This window comes from Neodiprion pinetum, chromosome 3 (genome assembly GCF_021155775.2).
Source record: "Neodiprion pinetum isolate iyNeoPine1 chromosome 3, iyNeoPine1.2, whole genome shotgun sequence".
NCBI classification, from domain to species: Eukaryota; Metazoa; Arthropoda; class Insecta; order Hymenoptera; family Diprionidae; genus Neodiprion; species Neodiprion pinetum.
In genome coordinates, this window is record NC_060234.1 from 23,826,161 (window position 1) to 23,851,145 (window position 24,985).

A 24,985-nucleotide genomic window follows, 5' to 3' on the forward strand; every position below is an offset into this window, starting at 1 on the left:
TTAAAACTTCGAGTGTATTCTAACACGCATTTGAAAGGTACGAGCAAAAATTTTTATCATCCAACTGTCGTAGAACGGCAGCGTTATTAGCTGACCTGTTAACTGAAGAATATATCTTTAGTCAACGGCTGACCATGGAAGGGCCTATACATATAGTCGCTTGAGTCTGGAATCGGCAGGAAAGATGAAGTGTGTATTTCTTGTCCGAAATGTGAAAACTAAATTCATTATACGTCATATCATATCATCATACATCATCATACATCATACATAGTATTAAACTTCGAAACCAAAGCTTAGATCTTCGGATGTTCAGAAAGTGACGTCACCCAAAATTTTTTCTATTTTGACGTCATCGATCTGTAGTAATCAGTTAGCCGAATTTCTCAGTCTGGAAACAACCGCGCAGTAGAGCGGACGGATGAGAATCGCGCTCCGCAGATTTCGAGTACCGGGTTCTCAACCTCCTGGATCCTGCGCTCCGGGTCCGCTACCTGGTGAAACTCGACTTCCAGGACAAGCGCTCGTGGTTCCTGCGCTCAAGCTCCGCTACCTAGTGAAACTCAACTTCAGGGACAAGAGGTGGACGAGGAGGAGAAGGAGGAGGACGAGGAAGACAAGGATTTCTGCACAGTGAGTATAACATTTTTATAATATTTAAAGGCTATTGTAATTATATCGTATCTAAAATCTTTGAAACTTGTCATGTTTACAATGAATTATTTCAAATAATTTTTCGCGCAAGCCCAAATTCAGTAGCTATCGTTGTGCTAATAAATTTTATATAATTTTGTATAATTTTCTCATAATCTTCTTGGTAAAATGTGTCAGTAAAAAAATAATATTAATCCTTACACAATATTTTTGATGTGTTCTAATGCTGAAAATATTTATTAGTTACCACCGGTAACCATCTCGGGTTAGCGGTGGTCGTTGGAGGTGGTCGGATGTGGACGAGGAGGAGGACGAGGAAGACGAGTAGAACAAGGTGGACGAGAAAGACAAGGATTTGTGCTCGGTGAGTTTAACATTTTGATTATATTTAATGGCAATTGTAATTATATTGTATTTAAAATTTTTCGAACTTGTCATGTTAACAATAAATTATTTCAATTCATTTTTCGCGCAAGCACAAATCAGTAGCTATAAATGCGCTGATAAAATTTATTATATAATTGATGATTTAATTAATTATAATAATCCTTACACAATATTTTTGATGTGTTCTTATACTGAGAATATTCATTACTATTCCAGGTATAACCCGAAGTGGTTATCGGTGGTTGTTGGAGGTGATTGGCGGTGGTTGGAGGTGGTCGGAGGTGGACGAGGAGGAGGACCAGGAAGACAAGGAGAACAAGGTGGACGAGGATGACGAGGATTCGTGCACTCTGAGTATATCATTCTAAAGTATTGAATAGAGTAGGAGTAGGAGTAGGAGAAGGATCAGGAGTAAGAGTAGGATCAGGAGTGGAATCAAGGGTAGGAGTAGGAGCTGAATCAGGAGTAGAAGTAGAAGTAGAATCTGGAATAGGAGTAGGAGTAGTAATAGGAGTAGGATCAGAAGTAGGAGTAGGAGAAGGAACAGAATCGGGAGTAAGAGTAGGCTGAAGAAGAGGGCGGGACGGGAAGGGGTGGCGGATGGGAGCGACGAGGAGAGGGGAGGGGTAGGGTAGGGGAGGGTAGGGTATAGGGTAGGGTAGGGTACCGCCTTGGCGTACCTTTTTCAAAATCCATTTCATTTCATTTCTTTAATTTCTTCAATGCACAGATATTATTTCATTTAAATCTCATATTGTAATAACGGCGAGTTCCACGTGGCAAAAGTCACGTAGAGACCGACAATGATCCCTAGTATTAGGTTCCAAATTGTTTCTTATGACTGGTACCACGAACTGAGATAGGAGACTGCTGAGCTAGTAACAGCGGAGCTCAGCCTAATAATACCTCTCTTTTTAAGGCAAAATTATCATTGATATTTAGCATAAACTATTCATCCATTGTGAACTAAATTAAAATAGATTACTTATCAGGATGTATGAATGAATGTATGAATATTGTATGTAAATATCTCTTGTTCATATTTTTAATATGTCACCGACGAGATTGAGAATCGTCGGAACACCGTCAAAGAGCGTGGAGTAGCGCTGACCATATAGATTCGGGCACCAGGGGGTCGCCTTCGCACCTCATTGGCTAATTACCGTTGTAACTTATTACAACTGCAGCTCCTTGGACCCTCAGGCCCAAGAAGCCGCGTCTTTCTTCTGTTAAGTCGCGAGGTGCGTGGACGTCAACCCGTATTAGCCCATCTTGAGCAATAGTAGCGTTCGGAAAATCTTAGTTTTGACCGGCCTAAAGCCTCTTGCTAATCCGACAAATTCGAGCAATCATATTATCCTGTGATTTGAAGACTCACTATCTTCTACGTTCCATCTTTCCTGTTCTTTACTAAATCTATTTATTTCGAAAATAGACATTTTTATGATATTCGGTTTTCATCAAAAATAACCAAGTTTTGCCCAGATTCAATCCGGATCTGGTAATGTTAAGTGTTTATAATAATAACCAGTTACATTATCATCTTGAAATAATAATCGTTAGAATCACCTTTCAATATATATCAAAACCGCGAGTGAATCAAATTGACATTTTCAACCATAGCTTTCGATAATAGAGTATTATTCTAAATTTACAAAGACTAAGTGCTCAACGTTAACAACATTCGGACTCATCAACCCTTCCGATCTCGAGGTGAGGCCCTGATCCGGAAATTCTACTGACGCAGACCGACACGATCCGACGGCTCTCAATCTCGTCGTATTACATCTAAAGATAAGTCAATCCGAGTGCTAATCATCAACATTGAACGAATTCTAATGTCTTCACCTGTCTAATCAAAATTTACTATCATAATATCTAGTCAAAGGTAAGACTAGAGTTGGTGGCTAGCTCCACTACCCCAATTAAGTCATACGTATTGTTTCCAAGATTTAACCAACAAGAAATAACAACAGGAAATATAATTAATTTAAGATAATCTAAAAAGAGAGATACAATACAATAATCACGACCCGCTAGTTATTATATAAGTATCGTTCAGGATAGATGTTCTTGGTATCTAATAATAATAACATTAGAATAGAATAACACACGATTTGCTCAAACACGCAAACGGTCAAATTTAGCGATTCTGCAGCTTCCCTGCATTTGAATATAAATTCGTTCGTCGGCGTGGATTTTTATATAAATTCAAACACTTTATACATTGTTACGTCATTATCAACAATCACTGTTACCAGACATTTCAATTACCATATCGTACCAAATAAACTTTATCTTTTACCAGTTAAATCAGTTCGAACCATTTATTTTGAACGACAACCTTTTCCCACTTTTGTTATTATAAATTAGCCTCAATCATTTGAACAAACCTCACAGACCTGTACAGGACTATAGCAACACGATCCTACAAATGACCGGCTTATCGGAAGGTAGGTCTTTTTTGGATTTGATTTTTATTCATTGTCGCTACGTGGAAGTTTGATTATTCAATTAATCATTAACTACCACCGCTCGGTACATTCTCACCCCCACGTAACAAATGGTAAAGGGTTGGGCTTACTTTTTCTTCATTTTTCGAGCCCAAAATTTTTGGTCTCAGATTCGATTTGAATGACACTTACCTGACTGATTGGACCCTCAGGAACCCAGAAAGCGCAGCAAAAAAAGCGTAAGATCAACAGGAGAGAAACGGCGAGCAGAAAAGCAACTGATGAAAAATGTCGAAATTTCAGGTTCTCGTTTTTTGGCTGTAACTTTTGATGCGTCGATCGCAGCGTATTGGGACTGCGCCCAATCGATTTCTCTCGCAAAATTACGTCGGAATAGTGCACGAAAGAGGTCATTCCGGCACTTTTCAAATTCGCGAAAATTTTCGCAAAAAATGCAAAGGGGTTAGCCTTACTTTTTCTTCATTTTTCGAGCCGAAAATTTTTGGTCTCAGATTCGATTTAAATGACCCTTACCCGACTAATTAGACCCTCAGGAACTCAGAAAACGCAGCAGAACGAGCGTAGGACCAAGAGGAGAGAAACGGCGAGCAAAAAAGCACCTGCTGAAAAAGGTCGAAATTACAGGTTCTCGTTTTTTGGCTGCAACTTTTGATGCGTCGATCGCAGTGTATTGGGACTGCGCCCAATCGATTTCTCTCGCAAAATTACGTCGGAATAGTGCAGGCAAGAATTTATTCCAGCACTTTTCAAAATCGCGAAAATTTTCGCCAAAAATGCAAAGGGGTTAGCCTTACTTTTTCTTCATTTTTGAAGCCGAAAATTTTTGGTCTCGGATTCGATTCAAATGACCCTTACCTGAATAATTGGACCCTCAGGAACTAGGAAAACGCAGCGAAAGGAACGTGAGATCAACAGGAGAGAAATGGCGAACGAAAAAGCACCTGCTGAAAAATTTCGAGAACACAGGTTTTCGTTTTTTGGTTGTAACTTTGGACGCGCCGATCGGAGCGTATTGGAACTGCGCCCTATCGATTGCTCTCGCAAAATCACGTCCGAATAGTGCATGAAAGAATTTATTGCAGCACTTTTCAGAATCGCAAAAATTTTCGCCAAAAATGCAAAGGGGTTAGCCTTACTTTTTCTTCATTTTTTGAGCGGAAAATTTTTTGTTTCGGATTCGATTCAAATGACCCGTACCTGACTTATTGGACCCTCAGGAACTCAGAAAACGCAGCGAAAACAGCGTAGTGATTTAAAGACCTAGAAAGGTGATAGGGAGAGAAAGAACGACGCTCCTTAACACTTCGAGTGTATTTTAACACACGTTTGAAAGATACGAGCGAAATTTTTCATCATCCAACTGTCGCAGAACGGCAGCGTTATTAGCCGACCCGTTCACTGAAGAATATATCTTTAGTCAACATCTGACTATCGAAAGGCCTGGCCGCTTGAGTCTGGAATCGGCAGGAGAGATAAAGTATGTATTTCTTGTATGAAATGTGAAAGCTAAAATCATTATACATCACATCATATCATCATACATCATACATCGTACATCATACATCGTACATCATACATCATCATACATAGTATCAAAGTTCGAAACCATAGTTTGGATGTCGGATGTTCAGAAAGTGACGTCGCCAATTCAAAATCAGCTAGCCGAATTCCTCAGTCGGGAAACAACCGCGCAGTAGAGCGGACGTATGAGAGTCGCGCTCCGCAAATTTCGAGTACCGGGTTCTCAACCTCCCGCATCCCGCGCTTCGGGTCCGCTACGTATTTCGAGTACCGGGTTCTCAACCTCCCGGATCCCGCGCTTCGGGTCCGCTACGCGGTGAAACTCGACTTCCAGGATAAGCGCTCCGTGGCTCCTCGTTCATGTTTACAATAAATTATTTCAATTCGTTTTTCGCGCAAGCCCATATTCAGTAGCTGTCAGTCCGCTAATAAAATATCTCGACTTCCAGGATAAGCGCTCCGTGGTTCCTGGTTCATGTTTACAATAAATTATTTCAATTCGTTTTTCGCGCAAGCCCATATTCAGTAGCTGTCAGTCCGCTAATAAAATATCTCAACTTCCAGGATAAGCGCTCCGTGGCTCCTCGTTCATGTTTACAATAAATTATTTCAATTCGTTTTTCGCGCAAGCCCAAATTCAGTAGCTGTCAGTCCGCTAATAAAATATCTCGACTTCCAGGATAAGCGCTCCGTGGTTCCTGGTTCATGTTTACAATAAATTATTTCAATTCGTTTTTCGCGCAACCCCAAATTCGGTACCTGTCAGTCCGCTAATAAAATTTCTCGACTTCCAGGATAAGCGCTCCGTGGTTCCTGGTTCATGTTTACAATAAATTATTTCAATTCGTTTTTCGCGCAACCCCAAATTCGGTAGCTGTCAGTCCGCTAATAAAATTTCTCGACTTCCAGGATAAGCGCTCCGTGGCTCCTCGTTCATGTTTACAATAAATTATTTCAATTCGTTTTTCGCGCAAGCCCAAATTCAGTAGCTGTCAGTCCGCTAATAAAATATCTCGACTTCCAGGATAAGCGCTCCGTGGTTCCTGGTTCATGTTTACAATAAATTATTTCAATTCGTTTTTCGCGCAAGCCCAAATTCAATAGCTGTCAGTACGCTAATAAAATTTCTATAACTTTATAATCTTCTCATAATCTTTCTGGTAGATTATATCGATAAAAAAATTATATCAAACCTTACACATTATTTTTGATTTGTTCTCATGCTGAAAATATTTATTAGTATTCGGGGTATAACTCGAGGTGGTTGGCGGTGGTCGTTGGGGGTGGTTAGGGGTGGTTGCGGGTAATCTCGGTGATTCGGGAGGAGGGGGACGAGGATTTGTGCTCGGTGAGTAAAACACTTTTATAATATTTGATGGCAATTATAATTATATTTTATCTAAAATATTTCAAACTAGTCATGTTTACATTAAATTATTTCAATTCATTTTTCGCGCAAGCACATATTCAGTAGCTATGAATAAGCTTATACAATTTATTATATTATTAATTAATTAATGAATATTCTTATAATATTTAATGGCAATTGTAATTATGTTGTATTCAAAATTTTTCAAACTTGTCATGCTTACAATAAATTATTTCAATTCGTTTTTCGCGCTATTCAGTAGCTATGAATAATCTTATATAATTTATTATATTATTAATTAATTATTTAATCAATTACTCAATCATATTAATCCTTACACAATATTTTCGATGTGTTCTTATACTGAAAATATTTATTATTATTCAAGGTATAACCTGAGGTGGTTGAAGGTGTTTGGAGGTGGACGAGGAGGAGGACGAGGAGGACGAGGATTTGTGCTGGGTGAGTAAAACACTTTTATAATATTTGATGGCAATTGTAATTATATTTCATCTGAAATATTACAAACTTGTCACGTTTACAATAAATTATTTCAATTCATTTTTCGTGCAAGCACATATTCAGTAGCTATGAATAATCTTATACAATTTATTATATCATTAATTAATTAATTAATATTCTTATAATATTTAATGGCAATTGTAATTATATTTCATCTGAAATATTACAAACTTGTCACGTTTACAATAAATTATTTCAATTCATTTTTCGTGCAAGCACATATTCAGTAGCTATGAATAATCTTGTACAATTTATTATATTATTAATTAATTGATTAATCATATTAATCCTTACACAATATTTTTGATGTGTTCCTATACTAAAAATATTCATTACTATTCCAGGTATTACCCGAGGTGGTCGGAGGTGGACGAGGAGGAGGACGAGCTGGACGAGGAGGAGGACCAGGTGGACGAGGAGGAGGACGAGGTGGACGAGGAGGAGGCGGGGTGGGTCGTGGGAGAGGACCTCTCCTCTCCTCAGAGGAGGGGAGGGGGAGGGGCAGGGAAGGGGGGAGGTGGGCGGGGAGGGGGAAGGGAAGGGGCGGGGAGGGGAGGGTGGTGGGGAGGGGGAAGGGAAGGGAAGGGAAAGGGAGGGGAGGGGGAAGGGGGGAGGGGGAGGGGAGGGGAGGGTGGCGGGAGGGGGGGGGAGGGGAGGGTGGTGGGAGGGAGGGAGGGCGGGAGGGAGGGAGGGCGGGGCGGGCGCGGGAGGGGGGGGGGGTGTACTGCTCTATTAACTCTAACAGGCTCGCATCGACATCCGTCCTCCACTCTCTCCCTCCCGCCCTCCCGCCCTCCCTCCCTCCCTCCCGCCCTCCCTCCCTCCCTCCCGCCCTCCCTCCCTCCCACCACCCTCCCCTCCCCCCCTCCCGCCACCCTCCCCTCCCCTCCCCCTCCCCCCCTTCCCCCTCCCCTCCCTTTCCCTTCCCTTCCCTTCCCCCTCCCCACCACCCTCCCCTCCCCGCCCCTTCCCTTCCCCCTCCCCGCCCACCTCCCCCCTTCCCTGGCCCTCCCCCTCCCCTCCTCTGAGGAGAGGAGAGGTCCTCTCCCACGACCCACCCCGCCTCCTCCTCGTCCACCTCGTCCTCCTCCTCGTCCACCTGGTCCTCCTCCTCGTCCAGCTCGTCCTCCTCCTCGTCCACCTCCGACCACCTCGGGTAATACCTGGAATAGTAATGAATATTTTTAGTATAGGAACACATCAAAAATATTGTGTAAGGATTAATATGATTAATCAATTAATTAATAATATAATAAATTGTACAAGATTATTCATAGCTACTGAATATGTGCTTGCACGAAAAATGAATTGAAATAATTTATTGTAAACGTGACAAGTTTGTAATATTTCAGATGAAATATAATTACAATTGCCATCAAATATTATAAAAGTGTTTTACTCACCCAGCACAAATCCTCGTCCTCCTCGTCCTCCTCCTCGTCCACCTCCAAACACCTTCAACCACCTCAGGTTATACCTTGAATAGTAATAAATATTTTCAGTATAAGAACACATCGAAAATATTGTGTAAGGATTAATATGATTGAGTAATTGATTAAATAATTAATTAATAATATAATAAATTATATAAGATTATTCATAGCTACTGAATAGCGCGAAAAACGAATTGAAATAATTTATTGTAAGCATGACAAGTTTGAAAAATTTTGAATACAACATAATTACAATTGCCATTAAATATTATAAGAATATTCATTAATTAATTAATAATATAATAAATTGTATAAGCTTATTCATAGCTACTGAATATGTGCTTGCGCGAAAAATGAATTGAAATAATTTAATGTAAACATGACTAGTTTGAAATATTTTAGATAAAATATAATTATAATTGCCATCAAATATTATAAAAGTGTTTTACTCACCGAGCACAAATCCTCGTCCCCCTCCTCCCGAATCACCGAGATTACCCGCAACCACCCCTAACCACCCCCAACGACCACCGCCAACCACCTCGAGTTATACCCCGAATACTAATAAATATTTTCAGCATGAGAACAAATCAAAAATAATGTGTAAGGTTTGATATAATTTTTTTATCGATATAATCTACCAGAAAGATTATGAGAAGATTATAAAGTTATAGAAATTTTATTAGCGTACTGACAGCTATTGAATTTGGGCTTGCGCGAAAAACGAATTGAAATAATTTATTGTAAACATGAACCAGGAACCACGGAGCGCTTATCCTGGAAGTCGAGATATTTTATTAGCGGACTGACAGCTACTGAATTTGGGCTTGCGCGAAAAACGAATTGAAATAATTTATTGTAAACATGAACGAGGAGCCACGGAGCGCTTATCCTGGAAGTCGAGAAATTTTATTAGCGGACTGACAGCTACTGAATTTGGGCTTGCGCGAAAAACGAATTGAAATAATTTATTGTAAACATGAACGAGGAGCCACGGAGCGCTTATCCTGGAAGTCGAGAAATTTTATTAGCGGACTGACAGGTACCGAATTTGGGGTTGCGCGAAAAACGAATTGAAATAATTTATTGTAAACATGAACCAGGAACCACGGAGCGCTTATCCTGGAAGTCGAGATATTTTATTAGCGGACTGACAGCTACTGAATTTGGGCTTGCGCGAAAAACGAATTGAAATAATTTATTGTAAACATGAACCAGGAACCACGGAGCGCTTATCCTGGAAGTCGAGAAATTTTATTAGCGGACTGACAGCTACTGAATTTGGGCTTGCGCGAAAAACGAATTGAAATAATTTATTGTAAACATGAACGAGGAGCCACGGAGCGCTTATCCTGGAAGTTGAGATATTTTATTAGCGGACTGACAGCTACTGAATATGGGCTTGCGCGAAAAACGAATTGAAATAATTTATTGTAAACATGAACCAGGAACCACGGAGCGCTTATCCTGGAAGTCGAGATATTTTATTAGCGGACTGACAGCTACTGAATATGGGCTTGCGCGAAAAACGAATTGAAATAATTTATTGTAAACATGAACGAGGAGCCACGGAGCGCTTATCCTGGAAGTCGAGTTTCACCGCGTAGCGGACCCGAAGCGCGGGATCCGGGAGGTTGAGAACCCGGTACTCGAAATACGTAGCGGACCCGAAGCGCGGGATGCGGGAGGTTGAGAACCCGGTACTCGAAATTTGCGGAGCGCGACTCTCATACGTCCGCTCTACTGCGCGGTTGTTTCCCGACTGAGGAATTCGGCTAGCTGATTTTGAATTGGTGACGTCACTTTCTGAACATCCGACATCCAAACTATGGTTTCGAACTTTGATACTATGTATGATGATGTATGATGTACGATGTATGATGTACGATGTATGATGTACGATGTATGATGTATGATGATATGATATGATGTATAATGATTTTAGCTTTCACATTTCATACAAGAAATACACACCTCATCTCTCCTGCCGATTTCAGACTCAAGCGGCCAGGCCCTTCGATGGTCAGCCGTTGACTGAAGATATATTCTTCAGTGAACGGGTCGGCTAATAACGCTGCCGTTCTGCGACAGTTGGATGATGAAAAATTTCGCTCGTATCTTTCAAATGTGTGTTAAAATACACTCGAAGTGTTAAGGAGCGTCGTTCTTTCTCTCCCCATCACCTTTCTAGGTCTTTAAATCACTACGCAGCGTTAAATACTGTCTCATATACGAAGCATCCATTTCATCTCGTTCAGAATTAGCGCATCCGTTATGTATTGCAGTTACTCTGAATTTTTTTCCATCCGAATACTTTTCGAAAAACAATTCCGCTTCTCCACCCAACGCAGATGCTTCACTTGCGACCAGCTAAAACAGCGTTTCGATTCTATGCCTATGACAATTCAAGATCGAGAGAGCAAATGAAAAGTTGCTGGAATAATTGTGAATACTAATGTTATGGAATACATCGAGCGCGCGTCGAATAGAATCCCATTTCGAAATGAATAATTCTTCTCTTTTCATATCATAGCTAATCTAGTAATATAGGTAAATAGGATGGTTGGAGGTGTTCGGAAATGGTAGGACATTTCAAAAGTTAAAGTCGACGATGATCCGGTGCATCAATTTTATTGTTACAGATTTTCTTTTCCCATGAGGCATAGAGTATTCAACAACGATAATGCAGTCCTTAAAATTCATCATTCATCTCTGTCTGGAAAGCTAATTGGCAAGGCGTGGTATTCTATTCTATTTGCATTATTAGAAAAATACCCGTACTCTACATACACTGTTTCTAATCTTTTGCTACATTTGGTTTAATCCCCATGCTTCCACAGCACGAATAGTCGGAAATGTTTTTGATTATCCATAATAAAATAAAAGAAGTAACAAAGCTTAAATTTATTGTCGAAGCTCTAATGAATACATCAAACTGCGGTCGAATCAATTCATTTATTATTTGCACATGACCTCTGGATATTTGATAAATTATTCCTCCATACATTGAAACATACGTATTTATAATGAAATATCATGCAATGGGCTGTGTGAACTATAAACTATAATTTCTATCGAATAGCTGCTTTTATATCAACAGGGCTTTGAGACTCAGTTCCGTTCGTCCTCCTCCTCGTCCACCTCCGACCACCTCCAACAATCGCCAACCACCTCGAACAACCACCGATAACCACCTCGGGTTGTACCTGGAACAGCAATAAATATTTTCAGTATAAGAAAACATCGAAAACATTACGTAAGGATTCATATAATCACAGGTTTTGTTTTTTGGCTGTAACTTTCGATGCGTTGATCGCAGCGTATGGGAACTGCCCCCAATCGATTTTTCTCGCAAAATTACGTCGGAATAGTGCAGGAAAGAATTTATTCCAGCACTTTTCAAATTCGCGAAAATTTTCGCAAAAAATGCAAAGGGGTTAGCCTTACTTTTTCTTCATTTTTCGAGCCCAAAATTTTTGGTCTCAGATTCGATTTAAATGACCCTTACCCGACTAATTAGACCCTCAGGAACTCAGAAAACGCAGCAGAATGAGCGTAGGACCAAGAGGAGAGAAACGGCGAGCAAAAAAGCACCTGCTGAAAAAGGTCGAAATTTCAGGTTCTAGTTTTTTGGCTGTAACTTTTGATGCGTCGATCGCAGCGTTTTGGGACTGCGCCCAATCGATTTCTCTCGCAAAATTACGTCGGAATAGTGCACGAAAGAATTAATTCCAGCACTTTTCAAAATCGCGAAAATTTTCGCAAAAAATGCAAAAGGGTTTAATGGTTCAATGGTTTATTTTTCATCTTTTCCATAACAATATTTGAAAACATCATTGCAAAATTAAAAAGAAACAGAGCCTTAATTTTAAAACCTTAGCCTAGTTCTATATTACTATTTAAGATCTAGGGATAAAAACTAGAACGGAGAATAGAACAGAGAAAGACGGCGAAGACAATGTCAGAAAAAAAGCGAAAAAGAAAAGTCAAGAAAGCAGAATAAAGCTAAGAAAGCAGCAACACAGAAACATAGAAACGTGGGAAACAGAAGGTGGAGAAGACTGGATGACGAGCCGCCATCAAGAGCGGGTCTCCTCTGTCCGGAAGAGATGCTGATACAGATCGTGCTTTAAAACCGCGAGCGTCGAGACAGACCTGAGCTCGGTAGGTAGAGAGTTCCAGTGTCGAGCGCCTCTGACCGTCAGGGAGTGACGAAAAGCCTCAGAATGCGGAAGGGGCAGCACAAGTTCACCCGGATTTCGCAACGTGGAGGTGGAAGCTGCAGGTGCACGAAGCGAGAATAATGCGGACAAGTATGCGGGTTGCCCCGTGCGCAAGATATTGAACACTGCAATCAAGAGGAGGAGGTACAATCGTCGGTCGTCGGTTAGCCTTACTTTTTCTTCATTTTTCGAGCCGAAAATTTTTGGTCTCAGATTCGATTCAAATGACCCTTACCTGACTAATTAGACCCTCAGGAACTCAGAAAACGCAGCAAAAAGAGCGTGGGACCAAGAGGAGAGAAACGGCGAGCAAAAAAGCACCTGCTGAAAAATGTCGAAATTCCAGGTTCTCGTTTTTTGGCTATAACTTTTGATGCGTCGATCGCAGCGTATTGGGACTGCGCCCAATCGATTTGTCTCGCAAAATTACGTTGGAATAGTGCACGAAAGAATTTATTCCAGCACTCTTCAAAACCGCGAAAATTTTTGCCAAAAATGCAAAGGGGTTTGCCTTACTTTTTCTTAATATTCCGAGCCGAAAATTTTCGGTTTCCGATAACCAAAGTAGATAAAGCTCTGAAACTTGTAGGATCAACGTATCTTATTATTACCGACTTACGCTCAAATGATGATCCAGATATTCTTCTAGGACGGATTCACTATGCTTATCGTCCTATGGCTTTCATTTTTCTCAAGAAATATTTGTCATTTGAAAAGATCAAATCAGACTCACATCTCATAGAAGCTTTATGTTTGCTTTGTTCCGTAATGGACTATTAAAAATTCAAAAAATGGAAAAACAGAAACATAAGCACATTCTAATGGAATGAATGAAGCTGATATAGATAGCCTGTAACTAAATTAAAACTTCTCACATCTTATGAAATCTGAAAAAATCAATGATAAGATAGTCTGTGATCCTATTTCGATAAAATTAATTCCAAAATAATTAATTTTTATTCTTTATCATGTTACATGATCATCACCCTGTCGCACTGACAATTCATTCTTTGTCTCTCTTATCTGGAAGTCTCTTTATTCCGCCAGACACCCTGTCCACACCTGACTATCATCTCCTTTGATACCCAGAACACTGAACTTGCACTTCGCTTTCTGCACTCACTCACGCTTCGCTTTGCTCATTCAACTTCACCTTCCATCTACCTTCCCGACTTTACCTCTCGACACCAAGTACATGTTGTAATCAATAAATTACCAAGTATTATTTTAACTTGGAAACCCATATTTACTTTAAATGCCTCAATCATGAACCCTCGTCTCATCCCCAGTATCCGGAAAACAAATCTCTAGAAAAATATCGGTCCTTCTGTCGGTTTGTCAGTCTGTCCCGACCAATTCCCGTAATGATCTCGAAAACAGCAGCCGGGAGCGCGTGGTTGGCTATATTCTCAAATGAGTAGAAAAATAATAATACTTTATTGAAATATTATGCTGAAAGACTTGCAAAATTAAATAAATTCAATGTTTGTTATTCATTCGATAATATGTCTAATAATGCCAGTTATCGATATCAAAGTAACGGTCAAATAAATTTCAGTTAAGAAATCCGAGAAAACCCCGGGATTTATTTCATCTAGGTTTTGTATACACCTTGTTGTGTAGGAATCAAATTTAATAGACAGGTTATTAATGTTAATATAAAGGTTTATATTGAACAATACGTTTACATAAATTGTAGACCAAATGTGCCAACGCAGACTCACAACACAATCTGTATATTATTTTATAATAGTATATTAAGACAAGACAATGAAACTTACCAGGGTAAGTAACTGACTACGCATGCGCAAAACAATTGGATTCTATTTGTCTATACCACGGTAATATTTTCGGCTGTAAGACAGGGGAGCCAACTTACTCGAAACGAGGCGTCAATTCGCCAATTGAAATTATGTTCGATGACTCGTAGCAGTTATCAGTCATCAGTCAGTGAACAATAAAAGTTTGCCTAGCCTTCTCAAATCACTACATCAACTATTAAAGCTCTGTTATAGCTTAAAAAAATTCTCATCAGTTACATGCATAACCTCCGTCAGCCAAGACTGATAGCTCAAGTTTGAGTTAACCAGCCTGCGTGAAGATCCGACAAAGTTCGCGCATGCGCAGTCGATTAGAACACTCAATGTGCTTAGAATAAGGTGTGCTGTTTTCCTCTCTATACAATAGCACAATATAGTTCGGTCAAACCTGTATTCAATACTGTATTTCATAGTAGGCACTGCAGGGATTAAACTTGGTCAAACGGTTCCTGAATTATTTCTATAGGAAGTAACAGTTAACAGACGTGTAATGTAAATGTAGACAGGCAAAGCTTATCAATCGACATGAATCCATAATTTACGTATATAATTTTATCCTAAGAAGAGGTTACGGAGTCCACCGGTTGACTTTTGCCGCCGTTCCGCACAAAATGCTTTCCAGTCTTGATTTTCCTTCGGATCCGTGGGCCCCCAATGCCTATTTGGAGTAAAGGCCCTCCGGAAAGTCTGAAATTGAAAATTAAATATGGCAATGAATAAGCATATGAAATACACGTCTTTTTCGGTGTAGAACTAATTGATTATTATTACACAAGCACATAGTTTTTAAAAGGTGTAGAATATAACATTCATATTGTACAAAAAATAGTTGGACAATCGTAACACTCTTTAGTGGCAGAAAATACTCCAAAACAGTATATCGTTGAATTAATTATTATAACAGTGGCGGAATTGACTAACCATGTAATTTCATTTACTGTAGAGTAATGATGCCAAGAATATCATCGTATTTTAGTGTTTCAAGTAGCTTGTGAGGTTACTCGTACATTATTCAATATAAAGAAAGTTTCTTATGAATCATTGTACAACTTCACTTTACTCAAGTCCAATTACCCGATTTAAATAATGCGCGTACTGACTGCAGTGTCTCATTGTTGGAGCGCTTGACTGACCGGGCAGCGCATACATTAATCTCCATATATTCGAGGTGAGATTTGGAATTTCGAAATACTCAATACTTTGCTTAACCATACGATTGAATCGTGACCTGGGCATCTACAGAATTATACTATTCAGCTGTGAATAAAATCATAAATAAATTCAAGGAGCTCCGTGAAATAAACCGGAAAGGCATTATATTGCGTTGTTCTCACGCGTTTCTGCTCGAGCGATAAAATCTGTGAGAGATGAACTTTTTTCTAATACTGAAATTCTACCGTTGCAGTTTGAATAAATTTGTACATAAATTCGAGGAGCTTCGCGAAGTGAACCGGAACTGCATCGAGTTGTTCGTACGCGATTTTGCTCGCGGCTGAGTATTTCAGTCGTCATTTTGCAAGTTTTGTATTCAAATTTGTATTGACCATGGGAGCCAGTAAGTAAGTGATTCGCAATGAATAGGAAATAAATAATTTTAATGCCTAATAATCAATAGCCATTTGTTTTCAATAAATTACGTCATTTTATTGTTCCACACATTTTTGCGAATGTGCCGGCGTCATGTGAGGCTAGCCGGCTCCGATCTTCTGGGAATGAGCTCGGATGGTGTGGAAAAAATTAATTCTTCGCCAAATAATTAGTTATTCGCAAAGAATAAACAACTGCGGTGTCAGTGGTTTAATAGCAATTAAATAGCAATAAATTCTGGTATTTTTCAAAAATTCATTAAATTTTTTCTTTACCTACGGGTCTGCCAGCTGACCCCGATTTTCCGGAAATCGACTGGGGCAACGAAATCGATTTTAGAGTAATTAATTCGCAATTACAAAGCAACAAATAAGTGAATCGTCTTTGTGATGGACTGCTGACATGGCTCTGCTAGCTCTACAGATCTGTCACCTTCAACATGTTTGAAAAAATATACGTCTTTGAAGTGTAACTTACCAATTTAATTGATGATGACCTGTTCTTAATCAGAGCTAGGCAGATCCAGAATATCAGTTGAATGATTCCGAAACTGAAGATAACCCAGCCGAAAGCTGTAAATTGATAATGGAATCAGATTAGGACACATAAATAGCCCAAGTCTATAACCTTAAGTTATACCACTCTCAATTTGATGTTATTAATTACATAGTATCCAAAGTAGCACAAGTTCGACTCACATTTGACTTATCGTGGGCAGAAAATAAAGTCGGAGACTGATGAAGAGGGCGTCTTTAAAGTCAGTAGTTGACTACATTGTCAACCATGCGCTCAAGATTATCCGTTAGAACGTAAATTGACAGTCAATAGTGTGAAGTCGACTGTAAATTGATTTGACCTCATCAAAAAATAATCAGGCGAAACTTTGAAATTTGTAGAACTACTAGATTTTTTGATCCTATTACATTCCCTAAGGCAAGATCTATACGATATTCAATTTTAGTTCTGGCGTTGTCTCGATTTTGGAAGTTTTTTTAATTTAAACTTTTGGCTTATTGACAGTCATTACTACATCTTACGCGAACGGTCATCGTCTGCCTGACTTTCTGCCAACACTTGATCAAATTTTTCGTTTGTTAACATTGTGTCGGCTTTAATTAGTCAAATGTTAGTCGTCATTTCAACAACTCCGCTACCTGGGATTCCTTATACTATCTATCGTGATAATAGCGAATTCAGTACTGAAATAAGTATCGATACCTATTTTACGAGAAAAAAAAAAACAGGAATATAAAAAAAAGGGTACACCTCGCACTTTTTTTTATATCGCTGCGAATTCAGTAGAATTGAATACACACCGTAAGCAGCACTCGGAAAGTATTCGTCATTGTATGTAACATCCTCGTAAACGGCAAACGTGTAGACGAGAACAATGATCATAAGTAGGGGTGTAATCAACAGCCAGCACAAACGCCAGTAAACACCCGGTCGGTATCCTAACATGAATTCAACGTCGTTGAGAAAGTTGTTGAGTCCGTAAATCCAAAATATAGTTGTAACTTCGGTCACTCCAACAATGATCGCTGTAAAAGTTCCGCCGTAATAGTCAACCAGAGTCAAGATCCATTGCCCACCCTGAAATTTTAAAAGGGTGTGAGTTCTTCTGTTACATTCATCAGTACTTTATGGAAGTTTCAAGTAACATATTTCGAACAGGATTTCTTTAAATCAAAAACAGAATTTGCATTATATCCACTTCATAACGATTGATTTACGCAAAATGATCGCGAAAGAGTAATCCATTCTACAGCTATCTACGAAAAACCGTGAAATTTTCACGAATAATTCGATTCAAAAACTACGATCGCGTTCGAGGTTCCCTAAAAATCAGAATGATTTTCATAGGAAATCATAGACATTTTTTCCACCAGTGTCGGAGGTGGTCGAGTTACTGTAACGAAATGCCTCACATGCTGTTTAATGACTCGAATGGTCATTGTTTCTGTGCTTACCGGAGTGACGTATGTGAGACCCAGGAGAAAGCCGATGATACTGATGACACCGACAACGTACATCTGTTTGAACGATGTGAAGCGATCCGTAATCACACTGGCAATTACGCCGACGAGGGATTGCGCGCTGCCAATTCCCAACACGAACATCATTATGAAAAACAGAACAGCAAAGAGTTGAGGAACTGCCGGAAATCGCGCTAATGCCTCAGGATACGATATGAAAGCCAGTCCGGTGCCACCGCGAACAACGGTGCCGATATCGTCTGTTCCCATCTCATGTGCTAAATTTCCGAGTATCCCGAATATTGTGCAACCAGCCATGAAGCTCGTGAACGTGTCCAATGTGGTAACGATCATTACAGCCCTGAAATCATAGTCTGATAATGTTTTACGTACCACGTGTGTTTATTTTGAGCGATTTCTCCAATAAATCGCTCAACAATCGCATCAATTTTTGTTTTCCTTCTTAATTATACAAAAATCCAATTTTATGGTACTGTTTAGATAATAATTTTGACTGATTGTCTGCACCTTCGTTACTTTAAAAATGTCGCAGGACTGTAAAAGGTTCTTTGCAAGAAAAACATTCTGCACTCACTTTTCACCACATAATATCGCAAATTTTTTATTAGCTTCTGACCTGAACCTTTCAAATCATGCACTTGATTGTCGATTCGAATTAGGAATATGCGTTTGATAAGTATTCATTGTATTTTACCTGTAGAGATTGTGACGGAAGTTGTTGTAAGATGAAAACATAATGATCGCACCCATGCACACGCTGAGAGAGAAGAAACACTGTGTTATGGCAGCATACCACACCCCTGGTTGATAAAGCTTATGCCAATCCGGTGTGACAAAGAAGAGTATGCCATTCGCGGCGCCTTCCAATGTCAGTGCTCTGATCAGTAGTGTGATCATCATCACGTACGGAAAGAGGGCTAGAAAATATGCTGCCTTGCCAGCACTCTTAACACCCCGGAATTGAACAAAGAAAACACACACCCAACTGACTGCAAGGCAGAGAGTTAATTCCCACGAAGGAACTCCTATCCCATCTTCGATACTGTCTATTTCTTTGAGAACGATCTTCCTGAAAATCAAACAAAAATGACATCAGTTTGTGTGAAAAAATATTTGAGGCATTTTAAGTTACGCTCACTTGCAAAAAATTAATTTTCCACCACATCTTATCGTGGATTCAAACTTCGAAACAATTTCAAGATTAGTTGGATTTAAAATCTCGAAGAATTGATCAAGTTATAGCTACCAAAACTGAACCACGCATCTCATATACTCGTATTCAATTTCAAATTGACGGACTTCCCCCTCGTATCGCTATTGCTGGGAAACCGATATCCACTTAATTTTTTCGAGCACTTCCGGCCGTCACCGTGTCTAGAGCTCGATTCAAAATTTGAAAACTAGCGCGTTACCTCCAGATCGCCTCGTTTCTGCGTGATTGTAGCGCCCGACTCCAGTGGCTAATCCAAGAAACTTTTAAGCCCGGAGAGCCGAAATATATCAATTCTAATATTTCTAACATCGTCGAAATCGTCAGTTCGATCAAGAATTTTCGAGTTTTTCACGAGGCGTGTGACAAAGATCGCAACCATGTAGCAATTACGGTCTAATTTGCATATGCCCTAAACTTGAAAGCAAACAAGATAATGCAAGGGATTTACTCAGATCTACTTTGAAAAATATCGATCTTAGAAAAAAATGCAAAGTCCAAAGTTGTGGCAAAATTGAATTTCCTACAAGTTTGGTATTTACGATGTATCGTTAAAATTTAAAATGGCTGAGTTATTGAAAAACACATTTTTTATAACATTCAAAGTGGCGGACATAAGCATCAGCAGGATTTAGTCACTATTTTTTGTCTTTTTTTTTACCTACTCGCATTAACTCTACCATTTCATATTTTTATATACGCTCTAATACTACCACGTCTTTCGGGTTATAATTAGGTTTTTACGCATATCCAAAGCGAACGTCAACAGTCCTTGGGAAGGAGTATGTAATTTAACAATAATGCGTTTGTCATCATGTAAAAAAAAGTAGCAGAAATGCAATTATAAATGTCGTTCAAAACAGTCAGATGTATGGGACAACTGGGAAATAGGATCTAAGGATTAATGTTGTACACGTAACGAATCAGTAATATCACAAGTACCTAAAAATCATTCGCCCACGTCGATGTTATGTAATTGTTGTCGCGTGTATTTGCGTATGCATATCTGTATTTGTGCCACGTCTCGTAATCTAAACCAGGTCTCCGGTTCATTTGCCTTGAAAATCACTGACCTGAAGTATAATTCAGAAGAACTCGATAGTGTTGTATTGTCCAAAGTAACATTACTCGATCCGCTTGCATCGACGCAAGTCCCAGCCCATTCCTCTCGGCAATAGGACCATGGAAGTGTTGACTGAAAACTCACGAATAGATAGTATATTGTCAGCGCCATCAAAGAACAGTAATAAGTAACGACCCAAAATGCTGCAAGCGCGTGGCCATATCCAACTCCTAAAAAAAAAAAAAAATACACGGTATTACAATATCTCAATTCCTTGGTGTCCAACAGTGCTCTTATGGTATCCACTGTCTCACAACGCGCTGAGGTGCATAACGTGTATAAATTGATTAAATCTAAAAATGCTAACCTTTCATCGCTGGCGATACGGACCAGACATTTACACACGATTGACTGGTGAACTGTCCAAGAGTAGCCTCAAGATAATAAAAGGGCTTTCCGACTACGAAAAGAACTATAACGTAAGGGATCAGAAATGCTCCGCCGCCATTCTGGTATGCGGTGTAAGGAAACCTCCAAATGTTTCCCAGACCCACGGAGGTCGCGATACATGACATCAAGAATTCCCAGCTTGATCCCCATTGAATTCTTTCCGGTGCTTTCGGGCCGGGTGGCTGAAATAATTGCATCATTGGCATTTTCCGAAAAGCATTCGGAATTTAGTATTTGCATAAAAAAAAAATTAAGAACGCAATTCTTATGTATAATGTATAAAGCAGAGAAATATAAAATCAACAGGTCGTATTTTTTCTCTTTCGCCAAAAAAGATAATGACAGATGTTACAAGCAATTGAATTTCAACTGGTTTCTAACACGTGGATCATTCGTGTCGTATGTCATCATTGTTGTCGTAGTTTTTAACCTGGCGTATTATACTCCCTTCACGTTTTCTTCCGTTGGAAAGAGACAAAATATGGCCTAATTGTTCTCGGGTTTCTTTGTTTCGTGTGCATGTGAAATATTTCCATGCAAAAATATCCAATTCAAGATAGTGGAGCGCAGTTGTACTCTCGTCAGAAATCTTACCGGATGGTCGAATTGAAATGGTGGTGGATTCTCAGTTTTCGCGCCTGTGTCCTCTTCGTATCCTGCATTATCATAGTCCTCGTGTTTCTATGACATAGAACATCAAAAAACGCTCATCAAAACACATCGAGAGTGAACCATTCGACGGTACTTTTATTTAATCCTACTTTAATTGAATTGGGAATCGATCAGTTTTCATCAGATTTCTTGACTATAGATATTGGAAAGTGCGGAATATTCGATTGAATCGCAAACCCGACATAACTAAGTAGTCAAGGTTTATTCCACCCTGACTTACAAAATATACAATAAATGTGGAATATTATTTATTTTACATCGAACATTATTATCTACAACGTGAAAAATATGCAATGATCGTTTCTACAAGAAATATTCCGAACATATTGCATACCTTCTAATATAAACTATTTCGGACTATAATATCACGCAACCTTTCCGTCAAATTATAAAATAAATTCAAGATCGTAAAAGTCGGCGTCAAGTATGCTTAGCATAGAATGGCGCACATCTATTATCTCGGCATGGTTAAATAATTTGAACTTTCAAAGTCTCGAAAAGTGCTGAACTGCGTTTGAGGTTCCAATTGATCAAGTTCCCTTGAGTTCAAAATTAATACAATATCAATGATACTTATAAGGTGCTCGTTTGGGTTTGCCGAAAATCGATAGTATTTATTATCATTTTTATTGCAAAATAGTCGTGTATCGAGTTTATTTATCCAGTTATCAATAATCAAAATCTTGAATATCGTGATACTTCATTTCAAATCGCTTGAAAACGGTTGTCCGCTTTCACTCGAAGATGACTCATTTTAAGCAAGGAACCATTATCTACAATTTACTGAAAAACTGTTTTCATCTTGTTTGTATCATTAAACATTTAATTTTATAACAATGGACCGCTATTGATTATCACCATAAAATGCTTATATTAAATCAACAATAAGAAAATAATTGGTTCCAGTGAATTTGTAGAAACTAATCTTCCAATAAGATGAATCATCGTAGAGTGAGAACGAATGAAGCTACTAAATTTTGTACTATTTCTGAGCGATTACAAATGAAGAATCGTTAGTTCTGAGCTTTCGTTTATAATAAGCTCCAGTACTTTTCGATATTAAAATTTTTAAATAAATTTTTGTAGCTCGATAATATAATCATTTGATAAATATACTCAATGTACGACTGTATCGTAATAAAATTACTAAAAAATATCAAATCGTTCAGTCAGCCGATCTCCTTGATGGTAATTGATTATAAATCGAAATTTACAAACATTCGACACGTGTTCGCGCTACAATTATCTGGAGTATGTTTGATACGGACGTCAGACCATATGATCGATCGAAGCTTTTTTTTGCTGAGTCGATGACTGAAATGGTTCGAAGAATGCTGGGAGTCTAGACTTTTGATGGATAGTCGAATCGTCTGGGACTATCTTGATCTATTAACGACGCCGGTATGACTCCCGCGGAGAAGTGGAAATGAAGTAACGGCCCCTACTAATTAAAGTTAAGTGAAATTAAAGCTTGCAGATTATCACACTGAAGAACTGATTATCATAATGTTATTACGCAATTTTATGAACAACCCCTACAGATACGCGATATTGCCGATTCGTCATGATTTCATTTTTTCTTTCTTATTGTTCCTTGTAGTTAGTAAAAATCCCTGTAGATGCTGTTGTAATTTTGATTTAACAGGATGCCATATCGGATCTGCCCTATGATAATTTGCGTTATTCAGAATCTTCAGAATTAGTGAGCTGGCCAAAGAATTCGGTGGTGCCAAGTTTCGAAAGGTTTCTTTGAAAAGACGCTGAATTGTAAAGTTTTGTTAGCATTTTTTGTGGCCCAAACCTCTGTTGAATGGTTTGATACCTTGACATTGGATATTACTGAGAACCGTGAATTCTGAATGATTAAATCTAATAAATTGCTGATGTCAAAGTTCTGAATCACTGCATATAATTATGAAGAATTTTCATGTGTAAGGCGTTAGGAGGATGACTTTGACCTTTCAAAATTCGATCATTTAAACTTTCGACCATTCCAACTGTTGACCATATTCGGAAGTTTGGCATCTTGAAATGTTAAACTATTGTAGGGATTTGTAATCTTTGGTAAATGAAGAGATCCGGCATTATGATAAATCTGAATAAACGTGGTTGAAATTTTCCGTGACCTGAGCCTCTGATATTCAATGTCTAAGTAAGCCGAATAACTGAATATACTTTTGACGAAGAAGATTCTCATAATATTTGCCGTCGAGAAATTTATGCTAGCTGTATTAATTAGTTATTTACTGATATTGGAGGTGAAATCATGAAAAGCATATACATATTTAATTATGAACTGAAAGATTTTATGAGCCTGCAATTATACATCAAGATTCGTCAAAGTGGCCGTGAAATAGATTATCTGACCAGACTTAGTTGACTGTCTTACATAGCAAAAGATATCCTAATATCGAATCAATAATAACGCATTAATAACCGTCGATCGTAAATTATCAGTTGAGGTGTCACTGAGAACCGTCGAACTGCTGATTAAAATATTGAATGAGACCAAAATATTTACTGCACAGATGTTAAAGAGCTGACGTTTCTGATCTATTGAGTTATGAGAAAGTTTTTTGCACTGAATTAAAGTTATTAATGATATTGAAGTTTCAAAATCCAGTTACGAACCAATTGCAATTGAATTTGCTGCTTTGAAAGAGTCGTCAAGTCTTGAGTTTTTCTATAAGAGCGTGATTATTAGCTACTGCATATATTTTGAAATAGATTAAAAAAAAAAAAAGAAAGAAATGAATCCTAACATTTATTGAAATTACTTATCCGTTGTGATTCATAGCTTATGTTGATGAAAAAACAGTGAAAATGGTATATTTTATTTCTGAAGTAACTTTGGACTGGAAGTACTACTTTGGGAAGCGAGAAATTTTCGGATTTCGAATTTCCAAGCAAAGATCCGAAAGTTTCCCACATCCCAAAAGCAGTACTTCCAGTCCAATGTTACACTATTTCCGGTTTACGCTATTTCTTCCAACCATATTTGTTCTAAATCAAAAAATGGTTTCACATAGCAGCTGAAAACTAGTAGTTGCACAAAACAGCGATATGTAAAGGAACTATTAAGGCGTTTTGGTAGCGAATCGAAAAACAAAAATGATGTGAAAATTTTTTGGCCTTGTAAAAAACAAACCCAAGTTTACCGCCAATGTTGAGGGTTAAGCCCAAAATTTAAAATTACTCTCGGCAAGGTTATCAAAAAAAAACTCCTAAAAAAAGGTTTCACCGCTTAAAAGGTGCTGAAGGAACTAGGATAATCAATGCAGCGACGAATAATGTCCAATGTCGAGAAACAGAGTGAAGCCTTGAAGCTCTGGCACCGAAAAGGCTCAAGTCAATAGATGCAAAATAGACATGAGTAAAATGTTATACCTGCAGACAAAAACCGTCTGGAAATTTCGAAAAAAGTCAATTATTTAATGCGGCTACGAAGATGAATTTTAGGTGGTATAAAAGAGTGAAAAAAATTATTAAGAATTAGTAGGTGCACCTTTGTTGTCTCCATGCCTTTGATCCTAATTGCGGCCGTTTGTTTTTCGGTGTTGATGGTGAACGGGCCGGTAAGGTAATTGGACTGACGATGAGCCA

The 24,985-nt window shown here is 38.7% G+C and overlaps 1 protein-coding gene and 1 long non-coding RNA gene across 2 annotated transcripts; one reads left to right on the forward strand and one right to left on the reverse strand.

The window, feature by feature from the left end:
• The first annotated feature begins 384 nt into the window (after nt 1–384).
• Nucleotides 385–1,584, forward strand: LOC138190679 (uncharacterized). The gene is made up of 3 exons (XR_011176719.1): nt 385–633; nt 898–1,018; nt 1,258–1,584. It is a non-coding gene; the product is annotated as an uncharacterized lncRNA (long non-coding RNA).
• A 12,596-nt stretch (nt 1,585–14,180) lies between these two features.
• On the reverse strand, nt 14,181–24,985 carry LOC124214064 (sodium-dependent nutrient amino acid transporter 1-like). The gene is made up of 9 exons (XM_046616038.2): nt 24,888–24,985; nt 21,305–21,391; nt 20,628–20,892; nt 20,271–20,490; nt 18,682–19,056; nt 17,961–18,327; nt 17,307–17,583; nt 16,468–16,562; nt 14,181–15,090 (listed from the first exon to the last, which is right to left on the reverse strand). Exons 1-9 carry the CDS (start codon nt 24,900–24,902, stop codon nt 14,956–14,958), a joined length of 1,836 nt encoding a protein of 611 aa, XP_046471994.1. The 5' UTR covers nt 24,903–24,985; the 3' UTR covers nt 14,181–14,955.

Excerpts from the sequence above, each read along its gene's own strand:
- LOC124214064 (XM_046616038.2), bottom strand. Across the intron at positions 17,584-17,960 it reads GTCTCACATACGTCACTCCG|GGTGGGCAATGGATCTTGAC; the intron begins GTAAGCACAGAA and ends TTAAAATTTCAG. Across the intron at positions 16,563-17,306 it reads CTTTCCGAGTGCTGCTTACG|CTTTCGGCTGGGTTATCTTC; the intron begins GTGTGTATTCAA and ends ATCAATTTACAG.